The 24232-nt window shown below is 33.5% G+C and overlaps 1 protein-coding gene across 4 annotated transcripts in view; it reads left to right on the top strand.

Moving 5' to 3' along the window:
• The window catches only part of VPS13C (vacuolar protein sorting 13 homolog C), a 218369-nt gene that overhangs the window by 186934 nt on the left and 7203 nt on the right, over positions 1 to 24232 (top strand). For 3 of the 4 annotated variants that reach the window (XM_087859292.1, XM_045810443.2, XM_045809730.2), the window contains 15 exons: positions 2765 to 2906; positions 3962 to 4102; positions 4882 to 4963; positions 5081 to 5150; positions 5976 to 6087; positions 6202 to 6315; positions 8256 to 8395; positions 10048 to 10129; positions 11109 to 11222; positions 12025 to 12100; positions 12530 to 12693; positions 13972 to 14017; positions 15343 to 15466; positions 15980 to 16094; positions 20975 to 21063. In XM_087859292.1, coding sequence (XP_087715418.1) covers positions 2765 to 2906; positions 3962 to 4102; positions 4882 to 4963; positions 5081 to 5150; positions 5976 to 6087; positions 6202 to 6315; positions 8256 to 8395; positions 10048 to 10129; positions 11109 to 11222; positions 12025 to 12100; positions 12530 to 12693; positions 13972 to 14017; positions 15343 to 15466; positions 15980 to 16094; positions 20975 to 21063 — 1611 coding nt within the window. Of the gene's footprint in view, positions 1 to 2764; positions 2907 to 3961; positions 4103 to 4881; positions 4964 to 5080; positions 5151 to 5975; positions 6088 to 6201; positions 6316 to 8255; positions 8396 to 10047; positions 10130 to 11108; positions 11223 to 12024; positions 12101 to 12529; positions 12694 to 13971; positions 14018 to 15342; positions 15467 to 15979; positions 16095 to 16821; positions 18226 to 20974; positions 21064 to 24232 lie in introns of all 4 variants that reach the window. The other variant, XR_006782128.2, reaches the window with a different exon arrangement.

Raw genomic sequence — 24232 nt, 5'->3', positions numbered from 1 at the left:
TATATTTGTTTGGGTCTATTTCTGGACCCTTTATTCTCTTGTTGTGTTTGTCAGTTCTTTCACCCATACCACACTGTCTTGATTTATATAGTTTTGTGGTAATCTTGAAGTCATGTAGGGTCAGTCCTCCAACTTTCTTCTTCTTGAACATTATGTTGACTATTTTGAGTCTTTTGCCTTTCCATATAAACTTTAGAATTAATTTATCAGCTGGGATATTGGTTGGGATTGCATCAAAGCTATAGATAACTTGGAAAGAACTGATATTTTGACAATATTCAATCTGCATATGCATGTACACAGATCTTTGTATTCAGATCTTTGATCTCTTTCATTAAACTTTTGTAGTTTTCCTCATAGATTCTGCACAAATTTGTTAGATTTTGTTTATACCTAAGTATTTCATTTCTCTGGTGCTAATATAAATATTATTGTGTTTTTAATTTCAAATTCCGTTTTTCATTGCTGATATATAAGAACACAATTGATTTTTATATATTAACTTTGTATTTTGAAATGTTAGTTGCAGGAATTTTTTGATTGATTCTTTGGGATTTTCTGCATAGACATTCATGTCATCTGAGAACAAAGACAGCTTTATTTCTTCTTTCCTAATCTGTGTACCTTTTATTTTTTTGACTTATTGCATTGTCTAGGATTTCCCAATGTTGAATAGGAGTGATGAGAGTAAACATCCTTGCTTTGTACCCGATCTTAGTAAGAAAGCATCTAGTTAACTGTAGGTTTTTTGGAGATGTTCTTTTTCAAGTTGAGGAAGTTCCCCTCTCTTCCTAATTTGTTGAAGCGTTTTTATCATGAATCAGTGTTGGATTTATATTATTTATTTATTCATTCATTCAGTGTATTTTAGAGGGAGGGGAGGGGCAGTGGAAAAGGGAGAGAGAGAATCTTAAGCAGCCTCCACACCCAGAGAAGAGCCTGACTCAGAGCTCGTTCTCACAACCCTGACACCATGACCTGAGCCAAAATCAAAAGTTGAATGCCTAACTGAGCCACCCAGGCAGCCCAAGGTTTATATAATTTATATAACTTATAGTGGATATTTTATGCATTATCTTCTTTGACTGAATACATGATATAGTGGGGACATTGTTAACAGTATCATTGATTAGTACGAACAAACTATGTTAAATTAAAATATAATGGGGTTTTATTTTATCATTATGCAAACAGTATTCTCTAATCAGGGGTCAACAAAGTATGGCCTATGAGCCAAATCTAGCTGATGGCCTGTTTTTTAGAGACCTCAGTCTAAGAATTTTTTACATTTTTAAATGGTTGGAAAAAATTGAAAGAAAATAGTATTTTGTAATGCATGAAAATTATATGAAATTCAAAGTTTGTTGCCCACAAGTAAGGTTGTATTAGAACACAGCCTTGCTTATTCTTTTATATGTCTGTGGCTGCTTTTGCACCGCTGCTTAGCACGCAACAAAGGAAAAATAACTTGAGAGTGTATGATTGCCACACATATAGCTGTCCTGCAACTTGTATTTATTTTTTATTACTAATGCATGTTCATCATGTCAAAAGAGGTAGAGAAAAGTGGACTTCGAATGTGACTCTCTACTAGGTCACAGTTATTGAGTGAAATGGCAAAGCATTATTTTATTATGTAATGACCCTTACCTGTGCTAAAAGAATACAATATATATTGACATTTCCAAACTAAGCACATGTCAAAATATGCCCACCTCACAGGAAAGGAATGGCCAGAAAAATTAGAAAACTTCAGACAAAATAGCTCATACAGCAGAATTTCTTCACAAAAATAAAAAACCAAAAATGAAGCTGCAACCAAGTTAGTTTCTGAATGTGTTAGCCAGGCAAGGAACGTCTTTTACCGATGGTGAGTTAATTGAATCACCTGAATGTAGCAGCTGAAGAAATGTGTCCAGAGTAAATAAACTTAGGACCCTTAGCCTCTTTGTGAGAACAGTTGCTTGAAGAACTGAGGACATTCAGAGCAAAATCAATAGTCAACTAAAGGCAAATGATTTTGAATGATTTTCCTTGACTCGTGATGAGTTACCAGATGTGACCAGTACTACTCAGTTATTGTGTATTTGAGAAGCCAGGGCTGAGTTTGAGGTGACCGAAGAATTAGCCTCTATGAACACTGACTTTGAGCCCTAATTCAGTGAAATGTTGTCACCACGGAGAAAGAAGTGTTAAAAAAAATTCTTTTTTTGGAAGTGTGTATGGTGATAGATGTTAACTAGATTTATTGTGATGATCATTTCACAGTATATGCAAATATTAAATCATTATTTTGTATACCTGAAATTAATTTAATGTTATGTATCAATTATACCTCAATGAAAAAAATTTAAAAACATATTTTTTCATTGATAGACTTGTATTTTTAAAATTTGTACTCAATTGTTTTTATATTTTGAATTTCATCAATTAGAAAAATCTATGGAATTTTTTTCTCGTTATTTAAGCACTTATGTAATAACCTCAATTTTGTCTTAGCCACAAAACCTAAAATATTTACTCTACGGCTCTTTATAAAAGAAGTTTGCAAGTTCCTTGATTGGTTGATGTCAGTGTGTGATAGAACATTTCCCCTGCCCCTTTTCCTTATGAACTTTTATAATACAGGTGTATTTTGCTGTTTAAAAAATCTCTTGTATAATTTTCATAAGAGATACATAGTTGCAATAATTTGAAGTTGAATGACAATTCCAACAAGCCTAATATATACTCCTAATTTAATTTTCTTTGTGAATTGTTTTAGTTCTGGTGTTGTTTGGGAGATGAAACCAAAACAGAAATGGAAGCCTTTTAGTCAAAAGCAGATAATGTTGTTGGAGCAGTCCTATAAAAAATATCAAGTATCAAAAGACCATGGATGGATTAAACTAGATAATAATTTTGAGGTATACCAAAATTTTTTTGTTTTAGTTTCTATATATGTATTTTGTTGGCAGATAATAAGTAAGGAAAATTTAAGTAAAAGTATGTGTGCAGGAACTAATTTATTTATTAGCAAATAAACTCTTGTTAGGAGGATCGACATGACTGATACTCATTAGTACATTTTAGATTAAGATATGTTATTAAATCATATACTGTGAAATATGATTTAAATATGTTGCTCTTTTGCATTTTTGTAATTTCTGTTTACAAGACAGTTTCATGGAACTTGTTTTCAGTAAGATTATGCAGAAATTAATATTGCTTATTGGAACTTTTGTTCTGTGTTTAATGATGCCAATATATATTGGTAAATAAAGGCTGTGCAAAATTATGTATTTCAGTAATGAGAAACCTGTAGAAAACCCACGCAGTTAAGTTCATTAAATGTGAGCGATTGTTGGACTTGGGTAGATGGCACAAATACAGGTGTACTCTCTGCAGGCCCTTAACAGTATTGTAGCTAAAGGTCACTTTTGCCCTAAGAAGACCCCAGAAGCTTGACTGCAGTTTCTCATTTGCTGTGGTTCAGTCACACAGCTTCAGTTATTCTTTGACATCTAATGGTTGGGTTTGCATTGGCCACCGGATATGCTCCCTACTCCAACCCTTATCCCTATAAATGTTGGCAATGCTCAAACGTAAACAAACTGTCAGACATAAATAAGCGATTAACTATTCATTGTTTAACTTAGTTAAAACAAAATTTAAGAGTTACCTAGAGTTACTCATTACTATTTAGGTTTTTTCAAAATATAAAGCATGGTGTCTTTTCTTTAACGGCAGTTTATATCATTGAAAATTTCCTCAGTTGTTTTCTTGTTTTCCTCCTAATTTTGGTGGAAAAGTGATGATTCTGCTTCAAAGATCTCAACTGTAGATCACCTTAAGGCAGATCTTTTAGTGAGATGTGGAGATTAAACTATTTTCTCCTTTCAGTTTGTGAGTAAGTGAATATTTAAAATGGGCTCTGCTGCTAATACCAGATCATCATAAACATATGTGTTTTTTTTCCCAGGTCAATTTTGATAAAGTTCCCATGGAAATGCGCCTCCCTGTTCATTGCCCAATAAAGCGAGATTTTTTGTCAGGGATTCAGGTTGAATTTAAGCAGTCTCCTCACCAGAGAAGTTTAAGAGCCAGATTGTACTGGCTTCAGGTAACATTGTCATTTTCTGTTCAATTAAGTATACCTAATCACTTTGGGAAACGTGGGGATGAAAATTTTCTACAAGGCTCTAGCTTACATTGTAAACAGTATTTTTCTTTTTGTTTGTATGTTTCTTACTCTTCTCCCATGTGTCCTGTGGATTCTCTACGCTTAGCGTCCAAGACCTTGTGACTGTTGAGATTATTGAATTTGACCAGTTAGCCTGCAAGAGCATTTTCCTGCACTGACGTTGTTATTTTTAAATATTCCTTTGAATTTGTCATGGGATCCCAAAATAAGATTTTCTTTTGTCATTCTACACAGGAGTGAGCTGGGCTTTATTGGAGAATGTTTTTGTCTGCTTACTTGCTTGCTCCCTTCTTGCTTTCCTTCCTCTCTTCCTTTTAATTACTAAATACTACTTAGGACACTTTTATCCTTTTTCTCCTTTCTAATTTCATATTCAGTTTCCACTTACATTTTACTTAAATTATAAGCTGTCAAAATCAAAAGGCACAAATATTTTGATTGATAGTGTGTATGCTGTACAGTGTTAATGTGCTTATGAGGGTATTAAATATTCCTTTATGTAAAAGGTTGCCCTTGCCTGCATATGTACGAATGTTAGATTTAAAGTGGAACTTTTAATAGCGTCATATATACAATGCAGATATTTAATTATGATGAAATAAGCAGCCTCTTCTATAATATTATCTCTAAAGCTAAAAGTTATTACATTATTTCAAATCCTGCTGATTTATTTTCTTTCTTTTCTTTTTTTTTTTAAGGTTGATAGTCAGTTGCCAGGTACACTGTTTCCTGTTGTATTTCACCCCGTGGCTCCTCCAAAATCTATTGCTTTGGATTCAGGTGAAAAAAAGAAAAAAATTGAGACATCCTATTTTTAAAATTAAGTAGATATTATTTTTATCTAGTATAAAGTTTGACTCTTTTCTTCGTTTTTTTTGTTTTCTTTCTTTCTCTTAGAGCCCAAACCTTTCATTGATGTGAGTGTCATCACAAGATTTAATGAATACAGTAAAGTATTACAGTTCAAGTAAGTAAAGATTCCCCTATTTATTGAAAGGAATTTAGAATGAGAATCTATTTTAAAAATAAATTTCACTCTTGTGAGGCTCACTTCCATATAAAACTTATTTTCCGCCTGAACGTGTGAATCCAGTTTTGGTCAAGTAATTTTCTATGTTGAAACTTAATTTAATAATAACCCCTCTATATTTTAAAATGTAAAATTCCTTAACCACTTTTCCTCTTTGTAATTGCAATTAGAATATAAAATAGCCAGTGAAATATAAATGATTTATGTATTCGTGAAGTGTGCTCTTGAAAGCAATTGCTGTGGACCTTAAAAATGTAGTAACACATGCTATATCATCTAATTGTATTTTTCTCTTCTGTAACATGATAAATATGGGATTTGGGACTTTTTTTTTTAAAGATTTTATTCATTCATTTGAAAGAGACAGAGAGAGACAGAGTGCAAGTGGTGGGAGAGGCAGAGGGAGAAGCAGGCTCCCCACTGATCAGGGAGCCCGATGTGGGACTCGATCCCAGGACCCTGATATTATGACCTGAGCTGAAGGCAGACACTTAACCGACTGAGCCACCCAGGCACCCAGGATTTGGAATTTTAAATGCTATGTGTCAATACAACAGTATGACCTCTAGTGAAACCTTAACTCTAGTGAAAAAAAAAAACCAGCTTAGGTAAGGAGACTTTGATCTTGTTAATGTAACACTTTTTAAGAGATGAAGGAGTAAGATCTTATTGTGACTTCTGGTCAAAATCAAAGTTTAACATTGAAAATTACAAGATGTGATAGAAAGCTTTTTCTGTATTTAAAAAAATTTTTTCCCTCAGGTATTTTATGGTCCTCATTCAGGAAATGGCCTTGAAAATTGATCAGGGGTTTCTAGGAGCTATCATCGCACTGTTTACCCCAACAACTGACCCTGAAACTGAAAGAAAACGGGTAACAATTTTTGTTTCTTGGGAAAATTATAAACTAAAAAAAATCATTCAGCCATTCTTTGAACTAACTAGAGAAAAAAATTAAAATACTAATTCTTGATTTCATGTTTTTCAGACAAAGTTACTCCAACGAGATATTGATGCTCTAAATACAGAGTTACTGGAGACTTCAATGACTGATATGTCCGTTCTTAGTTTCTTTGAACATTTCCATATTTCTCCTGTTAAGGTGTGTTGTAGTTATTATTTTGAAAATTGGGCAGAATTGTTGTAGGATTTTTAAAGGCTCTGTGTATAAATGTGTGTTTTAATTTTTTGTATCAAATATTTGTTGGGAATTTTGTTTGATTAATTGAAATAATTAAGGCACTTCTCTGTAACATATGTACAACCATAATTCCCACAGAGAAACCGTCAGAGCGTGTTCCCTAGTCTTGAATTAATAACCCCTTTATTCAAGGAAGGAGCTGACAAAAGCATTTCTTAATTAAGCGAAGAAGTGCTCACCAACATTTAATGTTTTGGTTGCACTTTGTAACTACTCTCACTGTCTAAATAGAGAGCTATAATGGGTGCCCTAAGCAGAATGTGAAAACGCTGAGGTAGGTATTATACTGTTGATGTGGTGTTTTTCACCCTTCCAAAATTTGATCGTAACTAGGGAAGTGGAAAATTGGATACCTTTCACTTGCCTGATTTTGTACTTTATGAACCCATTTCCTTTTCTCCTTTTGTTGTTCCTTTTAGGTTTTATAGGAAGAGGTGACTGCTTAGTAAATTCACAAATGCTACCAACCACAGTGCTCTAAACTTGTGTAATGGGCCAGATTTACAATTCAGTAACTCTAAAATATTGATGATCCTTTACATTCTCAAAAACTGTTCATAGCACATTATTTTCAATTGCATACACCAATCCTTCCAGCTAAGTAAATTAATTTATAAAATGGAATTGAATTATTATTTTAAATTGATGTACTGGTAGTATTAGACATATTTATGGGTTAGGTTTAAAATTTATATCTTTATGTGGTAGGTTATACACAATTTCTTTTTCATTGTTAAGTGAAAATCACGTATGTGTTTGAACAATACCTTCAACTAATATTTGCTGAATGCCTACTATCAAAGTTGCTCTGGAAAGTGTAAAATGACTTCATGGAACTTACAATCTTAGGGGAGTGTTAAAGATTGTTAATTTATTGATTCTTGATTTTACACACATCGGGGATTATGCCATGAAGTTAAATAATTAAGATCATGAACTGTAGTTGTTTTCTTATTCCATGGTGACTTCGCCTTAGGGAAAGGGTGGACCTCTGTCCACCTAAGCTCACCTTTCCTGGATCTTTATACTCTCTGATTCTGCAGATGGGCAGAAGTCCACATCAAAAGAAAAAACAAAACAAAGACCAGAACCAGGCTTTCCTCATTTTACCTCAGGTCCCCTCTATTGAGCTCTATGCTGGTTACGTAAAATGCAGAATAAGAAAGGAGAGTCATCTGCTTTATTTGCCCCGATAGAACCAGCTTCTGCCTGTGTCTTTTGCCACTATTGAACTATCGGTGATACAGCACAAAGTAGAAGCAGCTAAACGGGAACGTGAAAATCTCATGTTTAAGTACCGAGTGGAGGGAGTCTGTGGAAGCTGAAAACCTAATTACTCTTTTAAAAATGTATTTAGCAACTTGCCAATCATTGCCATAATTGTCATGTTGTTGTTACTATTATTGTATAATTATCATTGTTATTGTTAATTACTGCCATAAATTATTTACCTTCGTTGGATGAAAATAAATGATTATTTATTATTTTAACCGGTAGACATGTTTTGTGTGCCAGTTGACATGTTTTTCTTCTTAAAATGATTATACTATTTTTATAAAGTGTTTTGAGCCCCTCCATATAAACACAATGGTCTTTATATGCTTTAGATAAAATTTTAGTTCTTTGGAACAGACTAATTTGTGTTTTATCAAAAAGCAAATATGAGAATCAGATATTAGTGAGTTATCCTGTGTGGGTGTGTAGAATAACAAATTATAACTTTATTTAGGACTCTGAAAAGTACGACATCTGTTTGTTTCTGGAAGATCTGATTCCTATGTACGTAAATTGTTTGATTTTTGTTTTTAGCTTTTATTTATTAAACATTGTTTTTCTTTTAGTTACATTTGAGTTTGTCCTTGGGTAGTGGAAGTGAAGAGTCGGACAAAGAAAAACAGGAAATGATTGCAATTCATTCTGTCAATCTGCTGTTGAAAAGCATAGGTGCTACTCTGACTGACGTGGATGACCTAATATTCAAGTAAGATTTATGTTAAAGTGGGGGGGGGTTGTACCAAGGTTATGTTTCTGGATATGAATTCTTCCCACTTGGGCTAGAATGTTAGCTTAGAAAATGATAATTCTCACTATATTTGAAGTTTGGCCCCTTTCTAATTATGCTTTTTAGATATGCTTATTTTACTCATAAAGAGTTTTATATTTTCTTCAGTTATTCATATGTTGATAATACATGAATGTCGAATAAAAAATGGAATTATTTTAGTAGTAGCTTATAAATTGACCATGTTTTAAAACAGACTTATATTTAGAAATATGTAACAGTATGGTGAGATTTCAGTATAATCATATGGAAAAGTATAGAAAATAACTCTTTGTAACATTTAATCTGAGAATACTTACGTGTGCTAGACATATATGAATTCAGTGAATGTTCATTGAATTGAATATTCAGCAATGATACTGGAACAAGTAGTTGCCTTGGAGAAAGGAAAAAACCCATTTGTATTATTTCTACCTTACTTGTACACTATAATTTCATAGGAATGGAAGGATTAAATATAAAATTCAGATGAAAAAGACTGAGGAAAATATCAAGGTTAATTGTTGTCAAATCTGAGTAAAGGAAGTTTTCTCAGTTTAAAAGCAATGGGAAAACCCGCAGTGGAAAATACAAGATAGATTTGACTACATAACAATTAAACACTTTACAAAACAATATCAGTGGAAACATTTAGAAAATGAACTGGGAAAATATAATGATGAGTGTGACAGAGAGAAGATTGATAGTCTTAATATCAAACATTGATAAGACAAACCTAAGGATTCCAGTACCATATTTGCCAGTGGACACTAAGAGATAATTTGCAGAAGGGAAGATACAGTAGCTGATAGATATTTGAAATGCTCAGCTTTATCATTTATCATATAATATATGCAAATTAAAGCAAATTATGAAAGATTTCAAAATGTGAATAATCCTAGTACTAGAGAGGGTTGGGTCTGGCAAATGGGAACTTTTTTTTTTTATTTGTATGAGTGGAAAGAGAGATATATATATCAAAGCCTCAAATGTTTTTTTCGTAGTTTTTCACTCAGTAATTATTTTATTGGGAATTCAGTCCAAAAAATAATCATGCAATGCAACCAAAGAGTTATATTCAAAATTTACATATGGCAATCCTAGTTATTATTGTCAAGATTTGGAAGTGTCTGACAGCGGTAGAATTGTTTTGTTATGATATTTCCACACGATGGAATGCCGTGCATCCATTAAAAATGGTTACTTAGAATTTTGAATAACCTAGAGCAATACTTATTCACAATGTTGAGTGTAAAATGCATACAAGAATGTTTTAAATATTTTTGACTTGGATGGAAAAGAAAGAATTCAAAGTGGGAACTCACAAGAAAAAAAAACCTAAAAAATCCACTATATGATGGGATTATGGTTGAGTTTTTCGACCTTTTTACTCTGTGTATTTATGAAAGACTTGTATGAGAATGCACTATTTTTACAGTAATTTTGTTACCATGATGTGAAGATCTCAAACGTAAATTATATGTGGCAGATGTGTAAATCGAACTGTGAATGATCAATTTATCATTGAAATTTTAAGTCTCGTTCTTTCAGATGAATCGTGGTGCCTTTTGCCTCTTTCTTTCTCCTCCCAGGCTTGCTTATTATGAACTGCGGTGTCAGTTTTACAAGAGAGATCAGCTTCTGTGCAGTGTTGTTAGACATTACAGTGAACAGGTAATGTCCTATCATAGGAGCTCACAAGCAATGTACGGCATAAAATATCAGACAAAACGTTTGTATGTGATGGCACACTGTTTATCTAATTTACCTCAGTTTGCAGTCTCATTACTTTCTGGTTTTCTTGGATTAATTTCTATGTCTTTAGTTTTTTTCCCTCCATATGTATAAAAATTTTTTAAAGTTTCCTCTGGTGCCTTTTTCTCTTTACAGTTATAATTTACCACTTTGGGAAAGAATGCTGATGTAGGAGGCATAACACTTATTTTGTAAATGTCTACAGTTTCTCAGCACAGTCTAGTAAAGTCAGGAGAGGAATTCTAAGCCAGGTGCTTTCCCACACCTCAGTTACTCCATGGCTTGAATTGGATGCAGAGGCATAGTAGTTGTGTCGGAGTAGTAGGGTACCGTTGCTGTACCATGGAACTCCCGGGTGACATTGCCCTTTCCTTCCTCTGCTGGAAGGTCTTTTCTCCTATGGTGTATATAGACATTATAGTTATTACATGTTCAAATAAGGATATATTTTCATTTGTGTTTTGTTTTGTTTATTATTTTCCCATCTAGTTTTGTAATAATAGCAATAGTTACATAATAATAAAAATAAGTAAAAAATAATAATAAAAATAAGTAACTATTATTGAATTATATATTCATTTAATATGTGTACTCAGCCATGCAAGGTCAGTGCAATCCGCCTCTCATTTTTTATATGAGAAGACTGAGGCCCTATTATAGAGACTAATTGACCTGTCCAAGGTCATAGCTGCTAACTGGCAGACTGCCTCGAATCTGTACTAGCGTAATGCCTGGCCCACAGTGAAAGATCAGTTAATGGATGTAGTCATGGTTATTCTGCATTGATTTCTTTTAACAAACTCATGTAGTCAGTACTCTCCTTTCTTCCCAAGGCATCATGATACTGTTTCTTACAGCAGTAGTAAAGGACTCACTATACTTTTTTTTTCCCCTTTAGTTCTTGAAACAGATGTATGTCCTTGTATTGGGCTTAGATGTGCTTGGAAACCCATTTGGATTAATTAGAGGTCTGTCTGAAGGAGTTGAAGCTTTATTCTATGAACCTTTCCAGGTATTGATCTTTTATTTATTTTAAGGATATGTACAGAAAATGATACTCTATTTTTTTAATGACAAATAATTTGTATTTTAATTGTATCTGTGAATTGAATAATGTTCAGATAACAAAAATACATCAACGTTATATTTTATTTAAAATTCCTTGAGATGACATTAAAAGATTGTTGTAGAATTAATTGGGTACTTCTAGTGTCTGGGTGATAAAACGTGCCCACATTTTCCATGATTTCACGTAGTTGTAAGGAAGAATGCTAGGTAGGTTAACACCATTCCACGGCTGTTTCACCACCATGGAAAGGACTCAGGGGTTATGAAAAGCTGACTTTGTTTTGTATTCAAGCTTTCCTCTAACCTGTTTACCTCCATTGGGTGGAGGAATCCAGGAACCCAAAGTAGTGAGGGTTTTAGCAGGACAACGCAGAGAGAGCACATGGGAGAAGAAGATTATGTGGGCTCTTAGTCTTGTTACCAGTGCAGCTTGCTGCAGCAGTCTGATAGGACTCGGTACAGGGAGGCCGACTTCAGATTGTGACTGAAGCCATGATTTATTCCTGTCCAGTTTTTGTCATCTCAGAAGAGTTTGCCGAGACCATGTGGGTTGAAGGTATCTTCAAACACAATAGGTGTGCCGTCAATATTTGAGTTAGAGGGTGAAAACTGTGATATCACAGTGTTTGTAGATCTTTACAGGTTCTCTATCTTCATGGAAACCCTGAAATACTAGATCAAAAGTCTTAAGCTTATTTAAATTTTAAATAGCAAACTTTTCTCTCTCTTTTTTTTTTTTTGGCCAGGGTGCTGTTCAAGGCCCTGAAGAATTTGCTGAGGGATTAGTGATTGGAGTAAGAAGTCTCTTTGGACACACTGTAGGTATGTATCACCTATTTGTGTATATAAATATACGTATTTTTATTATAATTATTCTAAAATGCATTGTTTATAAAAATAAAGAGGGATCAGTTTTCTAATAATCCCTTTTAAAAGATGTGTTCCCTTGTTCTTAAATGGAAAATAGCACAGACTTGCTGGGTTGTTTATATGTCTTTCTAGTGTTGGATCATTGTGCTTTTTTTTTTTAATACAATACTTTTTAGAACAGTTTTAGGTTTACAGAAAAATTTTGGAGAATCAATGTACTTTAAATAGTTTTATTTTTCTTGATAAATGGGAAATGATAAAAATACATTTCTATATGTTTATGAGAATCTGAAAGAGCTGTTTAAAGCAATGGTGTGCTGTATACTGCAGTAATGGTCTTTAAAGAAACAATGTGACTTACTTCTCTGGGTCTTCTGATAGGTGGCGCAGCAGGAGTTGTATCTCGCATCACCGGTTCTGTTGGAAAAGGTTTGGCAGCAATTACAATGGACAAGGAATATCAGCAAAAAAGAAGAGAAGAGATGGGTCGACAGCCTAAAGATTTTGGGGACAGCCTGGCCAGAGGAGGAAAGGGCTTCCTGCGTGTAAGTCTCTTACTGAATCTTCAAGAAGCCCTGAACTTTGATATACACTTTACAAAATGCACTTTAGCTGGTTTTTTTGAAACTTGGAATATTTCTTGTGGGTCAAGGTCTGTTACAGTAGCAGTAGTTATAAATTGTGGACTTTTCTGTTTCCTTGTGTGCTCTCCTTCCCCAATATCTCTATCACATCTATCCTCCAAATCCCAGATTAGTTTGGCACTTGGGCTGGAGTGAGAGCTCTGTAATGATGGCCAGTTAGCACTCTTCTGGAAGGCAAAGAAGCAAAGCAGAAAGAAATATGATGCATGGTGCTAACTAGAGGGAAGAGGACTTGTTCGGGTTGTCATCAGTTGACCATTTCTGTGGAAGGGGAGGTATACAAGCTGAGTGTTTGTAAACCAGGAACCGCCTTTCACTGTTTTTCAGTACTTTAAAAATAGTACAGATAATATATGGATATTGTTAAATTATACAGGTAATATATGAATATTCTCTGTGTAAGTAATTATAAGAACTTATAAGTTCTCATTTTAATAAATAATGGAAATACTATAGGTAAAGCTATAAAATCCTATTTGATCACCCTCACCTCTTCCCAGAAATATCTAATCTTCTCAACAGTGTGTACACTTCAGTTCTCTTTCTGTGCCACTTGTGTGGTGTACAGGTAGTCTTATTTACTACCATTACTTGGCAGACATTAAGAATGTATAAACGTATTACTGTTTTAATTTTGGAAATAGCTTCAGGAACTATAACTTCTGTGTTTATACCAGTGACTTACAGTGTTGTATGTTGTCTAATCAAAAGTGTCTTACTGGTTATGCTATTTGTAATCCTTCACAGTTCCCTTCATTTTCGGTTTTTCACACTTTCACTAAATTACAAAGTAATTTCATTAAAATTTATAATTAGATCTTAGGGATTATTTGGGTCAACTCATTTATCTTACTGGTACGGAAACTGAGGTTTAAAGAGATTGAAACGATTGCCTGTGTTTACATAGCTAATTGGTGCCAGAGCCAGATATAGAATCTTTTCATCTGCTATCCTGTTCTTTCTGTTATAAAATTTTACTTCTACAAAGTGCCTTTGTTTAAAATTTTCTATTGTACAATATTTTAAAAATCATAGTGCTCACTTAGGTACATGTTCACATTATCAAGTAAGTCCTCATTCTTTAAAAAAAGTTATTTCTAGTATGTATGTAGAGACCTCTAGTGGTTAGCTTAAAATTAAGCATCTTCCGTTCAGGTTTATGACTGATCTGTCTTTCAGGGAGTTGTTGGTGGAGTGACTGGAATAATAACAAAACCTGTGGAAGGTAGGTTGAGAATGTTTCCTTCCAGTACAGAGTCTGAAGAGTTAATATATAATGAACATAATAGATGTTATTGCTACTGGTTATTTGAGGGAATTTCTAATTTTATGTTCATAGTCCTAAAGTGTTTTTTAATGAATGTACTTTCTTCAGAAAGTAGAAAGAGTCTGTTAAGTAATAGACTCTGACTCAGACTTTGAATGTTATTTTCAGCAGGACAATAGTTAAACCAGGTTCCTTTAGATTCTCAATAGCAATTGATTCATTTTGTTTTATCCTGTTAAAAAAGTACTTTATTCGATCAAAACCCCAGTTGGCTTCTTTGCAGAAATTGACAAGCTGATTCTAAAATGTGTGTGGGAATTCAAATGGCCCCAAATAGCTACACCAGTCTTGAAAAAGAACCAAGTTGGAGAACTTACACTATCCAATTTAAAAACTTACCATAAAGGTATAGTAGCTAAGACAACGTGTTACTGGCATATGGAGTTGGATAGACATACAGATCAGTAGAATAGACTTGAGATTCCAGAAATAAACCCTTACATTTGTGGTCAGTTGATCTTCAATGAGGGTGCCAAGATAATTCCATGAAGAATGCCGTTTCGACAAAGGGTGCTGGGACACCTGGATATAAACAGAGTTTACATGTCTGGCAGCAACTCCACTTCTAGGTGTATACCGAAGAGATTTGAAAACATACATTCACTCAAAAACTTACATATAAATATTCATAGAACATAATAGCCAGAATGTGTTAGCAACGTAAATGACTATCCGCTAACGCATAATTTAACAAAAACAATGGGGTAGTATCCAGCTGTAAAAAGAAATCAAGTGCTGATACAAGTACAAGATGGATGAACCTTGAAAACACGTTGCCAGGTGAAAGCAGCCAGTCACAAAGACCACATATTGTTTGATTCCATTTGTAGGAAATATCCAGAATAGGCCAATCCACAGAGATAGAAAGAGAAAAATTTCTGGTTATTTCTTAAACCTTAGATTCTTAGGTCTAAGGATCAGTGGTTGTAAAACTTGAACACGACTCAGGAAGACCTGGAGGACGTGTTCAAACACAGATCGCTGGGCCCTACTTCTGGAGTTTCCGATTCAGTAGGTCTGGGGAGGGGACTAATAATTAGTGTCTTTAACACACTTTGAAAACCACTGTTTTTTATGTGTTAGGATTAAATTTAACTTCTTTAGAAAGCCAAAATTTTGAAGCTTCTTGGTAAAACAGCTCAGTATTTGGCTTAGGCTTTTGTTGAGTTCAATCTTGCTTATTTTAAAATATCTTCCTACATTCATTGTCCTTGGTCCTGAAGGTGCTAAAAAGGAAGGAGCTGCTGGATTCTTTAAAGGAATTGGAAAAGGGCTTGTGGGTGCTGTGGCTCGTCCAACTGGTGGAATCATAGATATGGCCAGCAGCACCTTCCAAGGAATTCAGAGGTAATTAAGTACACATACCACGTGCAAAGTATGTGTCTGTGTGCTAACGGTTGCTAGAAATACATAGACAAGTTAAACACTTGGCCTGCTCTTCAGGATGTTGACGTCTAAGTGAGAGCTATGACGGGTTCACAAGGTGGGGTGCCACCAGAAAGGAGTAAGAAGAAACAGTTTTTATGATTTCTCCTTTGCTCAGCAAATGTTGACTGGTACCTACTATATGCCAGGCCCTGTGCTAGCTGCCTGCACAGAGTGGACAGCCTAGTTGGTGCCTTTGTTATTTTGTTATTTTCTTTTCTTTGAGGAAAGGTGGGAGAACTTGAAGTCCAACAGACTTGGTTTTAATACTCGTCCCATCATAATGGGCACGTTATTTAAAATTACTCTGTTTTTTATCAAATGTTGATATAAGATGGAATGTAGTACAGTATTTAATCTACATATATATTTGTAATGTATTATTTTGAAAGATTCTTATGTATTTTCTTATATTTACTCCACTGCCTTATACAGAGCAGCAGAATCAACCGAGGAAGTGTCCAGGCTCCGTCCCCCTCGTTTTATCCACGAGGACGGCATCATTCGCCCATACGAAAGACAGGAATCAGAGGGCTATGATTTATTTGAGGTATAAACTCTCTTCTTCATGGTCATGGGTAAAATTTTAATATTAAATATTTCTAGGACAAGGATTTCATGGGTGGTTCTTTAAGTTCCTGATTCATGAACTTCTTTAAGGATTACCCAGGGAACGTGGTTTGTAGAGTAGAATTTATTATCTTTTTTTAAATTTTTGCATAAAGTGTTAAGTGGGAATGACTGGTAATTCTTTTCTGCATAGGAACAAAGCCCTTTTGTGCAGAAAGGATGATGTTAAAAGAAGTCATAGGCTTTATTACTGTTTGTGTGGTAGCCCATTTAGTTAACAGTTAACTTTGGTCTCCTACTTGATAGCTAATTACAGGAATTCCACTGCTTCCTTTCTCCCAGCCAAATTAATTTATTTGGATTACTCTGTAAATCTAGATTTATTCAGGTAAACAGAAGCTGGAGGAGAGGAAAAAAGATTGTGTACATTTACAATCTTTTTAAACCTAAAAATATTTTAAGGTGGATCTTTTTGACTTTTGTTTTAGTTTTAACTTTACTACTTTAAATAATATATACATACGTAAATTGCTTTTCTCCTTTGACTGGAAACCCCTCCCCATCAAATTTATTAATATTTTCCTACTTTGACTTCGAAATAATACGACTCTTCATTGTTCTTAGCCTTTGGTTTTTATTGTATGTTATTACATTTTATCTTTCTGCATGCTTCTAACTTTATTTTCTTTCTTTTTCTGCCTACACAGCAAGAACCGGAAATACAGGAGTAAATGTTTCCTATACTACTACTTGATTTCATCCTTAAAAATCAAAACAAACTGTGGTATTAATTGACTGTCTTTGATTTATTTAGATTGAGTGTTCATTTCAGTGAAGTTTTCCTTACAACTCTCCCCTCTCTCTCAACTTTTTGTCATAGCGGCTTGACTACACACAAAGATGGTGGTATTCCTGGTAATACTGCACAGGAATAAGGGATCAGTATGAAAGATTCAGGGGTGTAGGAGATTAACTTTCCTCTCTTTTTAGTTGGTGAAAGACTTTCTAGTGTCCAGAAGCAGACAATTTTACTGTCATTTTGAAAATTTTATCTTGTCTTATGGTATTCATGTACTTTCAGGTAAAGTTGAAAAATAAGGACAATTCTCATGTCCAGCGTATTATGTGTTCTTTACATTTGTGAGTCCTGATGATGGAATTACATAACTAGGTTTCACACATCACCCAGGATCGACTCCAATTATGGGGCTGTTGACGGGGGCATATGTTTTAATAATTGAAATATAAGTTGCTGTTGATCTGTTCTTAGACCTCAAATAAGAGTTGAGACATGAATATTGAGATTTTCCTTAATCTCTTTTTTCTTCTTTTACCTCTCAGTACTCTTGCTGGTCAGATGGCAATCATTTTATAATTATGTTATACACAGTCTCAGCCTTGAGCATTTTTGCTTTTCAGAACTTGAATCTCCTTGTTGGTTACACTTATTTCACAATTAGCGTTTTAATTAACAGAAGTAGAAGTTGAATATATAATTTGGCAAATTATGTGTCCCCTGAATTTATAGATATCCTTATTTTTTATAGACATCTTTATTTTTAAAAACCAGTCCTTTTTGCTTTTAAGTTCTTAAAGAGGATTTGTTATCTTAGTGAGAACAAAAATAATTCTAAACTATTATTTTGCAATTAGTACCCTCATAGTTAGTTCTGAAAATAAATTGTGTCTTGATTTCTCTCCTTACGATAAATGATAGAAGTGTTTGGTTTGATTTAGCAGCGTCTTATCTGGCCACTTTCCTTCTTCTCCCCAAAACTGAAACCAAAGTGTACACTTACGTTTAACGTGCCGTCCACTTGAAGAGCGTGAAGCCGCTGACATGTAACTGTTCAGCTGGATTGTGTATTGTTTAAACTGCAGTTACCAAAAGAATAAATTGATTGCTTCTTATTTAAAACAAGCACTTTAGAGAAGAAAGAATGACAGCCAAAGATCAGCCTAAACCCATAGCTGACAAACTTTTCTTGTGCCTAGATAATTGAGGGTTGGCAAAAATGTCACCACATGTACAGTTTCTCTGAGAACCAAGCACAATAACTAATTCAAGATGCTGTCTTAAATCATCACTAATAATTAGCCTTCCTTCTTAGGTAAAAGTAATGATTTTTAATTTTCCTGGATGTATTGCAATTTTAATGAGACTTGACTTTGAGGAAATTGTATAACTTTTTAAATTTTTTTCTTATGGTTTACTCTCTGTTTGTTTAGCTCTCTATGTATGTTATTAACCTTGTGATTTCCCTTTTTATCACTGCATGTCTGTAAGCACAAAATTCAAGTAACTTTTCATTTTAGCTAAATATATCTTGTCTGATTTATTCGTTTTTGTTGTGATATCAGACAGCCTTTTAAACTTTAATATATTATAGTTACTGGAAAAAATAGAATGGTCATACATTAATGAGAGGACTTGGTAGTTTTTTTCCATGGATGACAAAGATAAGCATGGATACTTAAATTCAGGCTATTTCATTCCTTGCCTGTCTTGCTGTAGTCACTTTGGTATGAAGTAGTTATTGATTATTTAAACTGTGCTGGATATACAAAAGAAATAAGACTTCAGTCCTTAAGGGACCAAGTATAACAAAACGTGTAAATATTAAAGAGCACTAGAGTATAAAATTCTGTCCTCCCAGACCTTACTGTAACATGGGTACATTCTAAATAATTTATTTGGGAATCTTTTCATTTACCCCGTTTTCTTTTTCCCTTGAGTATTGCTCTGTATTCTTCACTCCGCTTTGAAAGTTACTAAATCATATACTATGTTGTCATAGGATATACTGCTTATCCTTTATTCTCCTAAGATAATTACTTTTTACACATGCATATATATATGCACACACACATATATTTATATAGCCAGTTTTTATTTAATATTCTTTTGGTTTACATACTTAACAACCATATAATATTTAAAAGGTGTTTGTTGCTTTTTTGTTTTGATTATATTTTTCCGTGTTCACAGAAATGCTTCATTCTTAATTCTTGCCTTACCATCTCTTGAAGTAACCTTACAGTGTGTATTTGACCATTCCAAGTTGTTGGCATTAAAGATGCTTCTGTTATTTTACTAACAGTAATAATTCTGTGATGAACATCATTATACATATTGCTTTTTCATGTGTTATTTCCTTAGAATTTACTTGAAAATATTGAATGCTTTTGCTAAAATATTGTAAATTGAATCTTCAAGTTGCATTTTGGGAGGGGGGAGTGAATATTTTATCAGCTAATCTAGTCTCCTGCTGCCATCAGTGACTGAATATCTTAATCTGATCTCAGAGTATAGTGGATTTTAGTCATGCTGAAAACAGTTTCTATAGTGTAGTATGATGATAAATTATGCTTTAAAAGCTTTCAGTGGTTCAAAGCACAACAGCCTGATAACTAATGAAAATGCATACAAGACGGAGAGTGGGTAGTATTTCTTCTACATTGCATCTCAGATCTAAATAGTTTAACATTTAAATTTCAGAGCTGAAAATAAAAGTACTGAATCGTTCTAGTCATTTCCCATGTTAAATATTAAAGATTTTAGCTAATTCACACAGGCAAGATGTGAAACAAGAGACTTAAATTCCACTTGTCTCTGAGACTCATTTTGAAGATGAGTTCCCACTTCTTTGGGGATTCATCTTCTGTGTTCCTGGCTTTTCATAATTGTCAAGGAATGACTGAACCAAGAATTTTTGAAAAAATGTGTATGTAAGCATTGAAATAACAACAAATGTGCTTTCTCTGCTTGTGATTATTATTGATGATGTTATCCTTTTAATAATATTGCTGTTGTATTCTTGGTTATAAATGTTGCAGTCTTATTTATTAGGTATATTTATGTTCTGTAGTTTCATATACATTATATCATCTGATCTTTAATCATGCATTATAGATAATGTCAATAATGTTTCATTAGCATTGATTATAAAAAATAACTTTTATTCATTTTTTAATGTGTGCTAATTCAAACACAATAGTTTGGAGATAGTTGAAAGTAAATGTATTTTAATGTGCTACTATTTATACTTGAATTATTTATGCTTGTTTTATTGTCTTTAGCAATAAATTGTGCCAGCTATTTGAAATCTTAGAAATTCTTCATGTTTGTGTTAATATTGACATTACATTTTCTTTTCTATCAAGAATATAATTTGGTACATACATGTACTTTTCATGCATGTTTCATCTATAAGACCAAATACTCAAAAACATTAAATATCAGTTATCTTGGAATTTTATTATGTGTATATCTATCTCTTTATAAATCAGTGGTTCTTAACCTCTGAGAAGGATCACAGACCACTTAAAAAATCTGATGAAAAATATGAACCATCCTCTGAAAAAAGTTGCAGAACCACATTTTCAAAATGTTAAATGCTATTTTAGGTGGTTCATAGACCCCCCCCCCCCAGAGTCCTTCCATGGACCTGAGATTAAGAACCCCTGTAATGTTAATGTCACACTATATTAGTGTATGTTCATATTCCATTAATGAAAATGTGTGATTATTTCTGGTAGATATTTTTAAACCTCTGAGTTATCACAGAATGAGGTATATTTTATCAGAAGATCACTTAGTAAGCATTTAATACAGTATTTGTATTAATTTGTATTAATTGTATTATTTGTATTAATACAGTATTTTAAGACAATATTTGTCTTTTAAGGCACAGTGGAAGTTAATTTATAAACATGCTGTGAATATTTTTCTAGCTTCACGTGCCAGTATTGTGCCTTTGTTTCTAATAATTTTTTCCCAAACTAGCACTGTTACTATGATTAACTAATATATAGTTAATGCTTGTACTATGCAAATCTTGAGTCTTGTTTTCTTTTCAGAATCATATCAAAAAGTTAGAAGGAGAGACTTATCGATACCACTGTGCTATTTCTGGAAGCAAGAAGACAATCCTTATGGTTACAAATAGGTATTAATTTCAAGTGACATTTTTTCAAATGCAGACTACGTAGATGATAAGAATTTTGAAAACTAAAATGACAGAGGATTTGGAGAACTATACTTAAATTATAAAATGTTCATGGTCATTAAATCACAAAAATACAATCTAGATGGGTCCTTTGAGGTTATCCGTTGCAACCCTCTCACTTTGGAGATGCCAAAACTGAGACTCAGTATGGTGTAGGGGTTATCCCAGTTACACAGGTACTGAGTGGAGTCTAGAATGGACTTTGTAGGTGTGGTAGTCATACTGTTACATGTGAATTGTAAATCCAGCTATGGAGACTGAATTCATGAATCACTTTTTCTTACTAGGTTTTATTTTAGATGAGTCACATACCTTTTTTAAGGATGGTATTACTTCTGTGTATTTTTTCCACTTTTTTTCTAAGTATTTTGGTAGTGGTAGATAATTTTTCCAAATAAAAGAACTTAAACTACTCAGTTTATTTTCCTGAGATTTTTCTTTATATCACTTATTTCAAAATGACTATTTTATGTAATAATTTTGAAAGCCTTCTAAGTTATGTATTTCATAGGACTAAGCCAGAGTATTTAAACAGTAGGCAAAAATCTGTGTTAGAGGCCTTGAAATATATTTGGATGGGAATAAGAGAGAGGAAAACTAAAATGACAGGATTCTGACTTAAACCACGAGCTTTTTCAAGGAATTAACCAGTCATATGATTTGCCCATTAAGTACAAATATTCACAGAACAATCTAGAAAGTGTTTTTTACTGATTGGACAAGTAATCATTTATTTTTTATGCCCATAATTTTGTATTTTATCCATTAGAGTAGGCCAAAAACAGTGTTTATTTTTATCACATGTTGTACTTAGCTTCAATGACAGTGTGTTAATTCATTTTAAAATTGTATATCTTTTATGTAATTCAATACTAGGTAATGGAAATCAGTTAGGGTTTTCGGGGGAGGGTTGTTTCTGGTAATACTTAACACTCAGAATTTGTTTGATTTAGGTATTTTGTGAGAATATTACTGTCTATATTATATATCTGGTTTTTCTTCAAGTAAAATGAGAAATCATAGTAATTTTAAATCTAGTCACAGAGCTTTTTGGGAGGTGGTTAGTAAAATATTTCTGACCAGTACAGTGACTTATTCTCCCTGTAGCTTTAGAAGACTCATAGGAAATTCTTTGATTGAGGTAATTATCATTATGCTGATCTGTTTTACCTTTAATGATTCCATAAAAATAGTATTTCTTCTAAAATTGGTGTTTAAAAATATAACTCTTTCATTGCTAGAGTTATGCTTATTCATTGTGGATAATACAGATCAGGAGTCAACAAAATTCCTTTAAAGGGCCAGACTGTAAATATTTAGGCTTCGGCAGCCATACTGTATTTCCCAACTATTCAGCTCTGACGTTGTGGTGGGAAAACACTCATGGACAATATGTAAATGAATGGGGGATGGCTGTGTTCCAGTAGGATCTTATTTACTAACGCAGGCCATGGGCTGGATTTGGCTCAACAGGCTGTAGTTTGCCCACCCCTGATAAAGACAATAATTTAAAGGATGAAAATAAAGTAACCATACATTGTGGTTTGTCTAGGACAGAGCTGGTTTGCACTCTTTGTCCCAGTGAAATTATTAGTAGCTACCCTTTCATTCTTAAAAATGTCCTGATTTGAATCATAAATTATGATAACCCCCCAGAATAGCCTTTATCAGCAATCCCATCAGCGGGCTGTAAATGTATTTTGTAAAAACTATGTATTTCTGCGGCCAGCTGCAACATATGTATTTTGTAAAAATTATGTACAAAAAATACATTATGTATATTTAACTAACCTATGTTTTTCACCAGTGTATTATGATCATCTTCTCAGATTCTTAAGACAACATGGTTTTTAATAACTATAATATTGTATTTATGGATATACTCTAAGTTATTCAAATGCCGCTTCCTATTTGATATTCAGTTTTTTCTTCCCAGTACTGCATTATTATAAATACATCTTTGCAGCTAAGTCTTTTTTTCTATAATTATTTCCTTAGGATGAGTTCTTATCAGTGGGATTGCTGATTTAAAAATTGTGAAGATTTTTGAGACCCTTTTATATATTGCCAACTTGTTTTATCAGAGCAATTGTATTGATTTGTTTTACATACAACTAACAGTATAAGAGAATGCCCTTTATCCTGTGAGTTTTGCGAAGACTAATGTTATCATTTAAACTTTTTTGTTTTTGCTAATTTAATGGGCAGAAAATAGTTGTTTGTTTTAATTTATTTGATCGCTAATCGGTATGAACATTTCAGTACATTCATCATTGATGTATATTTTCTATTCCATGAATTGCTTTTTCATATCCTTTGTTCCTTTTTTGTTATGTTGGTCTTTTTCTTACTGAATTTAAGTAACATTTTATAAGTTAATAATAGCCCTTTTTACGCAATGTATTTTTAATATTTTAATGACAATTTTTTGAGTTTTCCATTATATAAGGCTTTTAATTTTTCCATATTGAAATTCATCCAAAATTTGGTTTGAATTTTTTTTCTTATCAGTTTTTGGAAAGAAAATAGGAGTTCTCATGACCCAGATTTATTAGGCTGTATCTCTGCTAGTTGTTCCTAACGCCTGCTTAGTATTTTATTTTAGTAATCTTCATTAGAAAATTGTTCTCTGAGTAGACTTTTTTTTTAATCATCTGTGTTAGTCTGTATGGGCTACTATAACAAAAATTCTATAGACAGGCAGCTTAAACAACAAACATTTATTTCACACAGTTCTGGAGGCTGGGAAGTCCAAGATCAAGGTGTCAGCAGATTTTGTGTCTGGTGAGGGCTCACTCCCTGGTTCATAGACGGCCATCTTCTTGCTGTGTCCTCACATGTCAAAAGTGGTGAGGGAGTTTTCTCAGGCCTCCTTTAAGAGGGCACGGATCCTATTCATGAGGGCTCCACCCTCATGATCTAATCACCCCAAAGGCTCCATGTCTAATACCATCACATTGGGGTTGGGATTCAATGTGTGATTTGGGGAAGGACATAAACATTCTGACCATTGCACTATCAATGTCTGACAGAAATAGGGACACAGATAAAAGTGAACTCTTCTGTCCCCTCATCTAAAGGGGGGACCTGTACATTATTAGTGACATCA

Source organism: Ursus americanus, chromosome 36 (genome assembly GCF_024610735.1).
Source record: "Ursus americanus isolate L20-20 chromosome 36, mUrsAme1.1.p, whole genome shotgun sequence".
NCBI lineage: Eukaryota > Metazoa > Chordata > Mammalia > Carnivora > Ursidae > Ursus > Ursus americanus.
The sequence above is the reverse complement of the archived record's forward strand: the minus strand, read 5'-3'. Positions and strand labels throughout refer to the sequence as shown.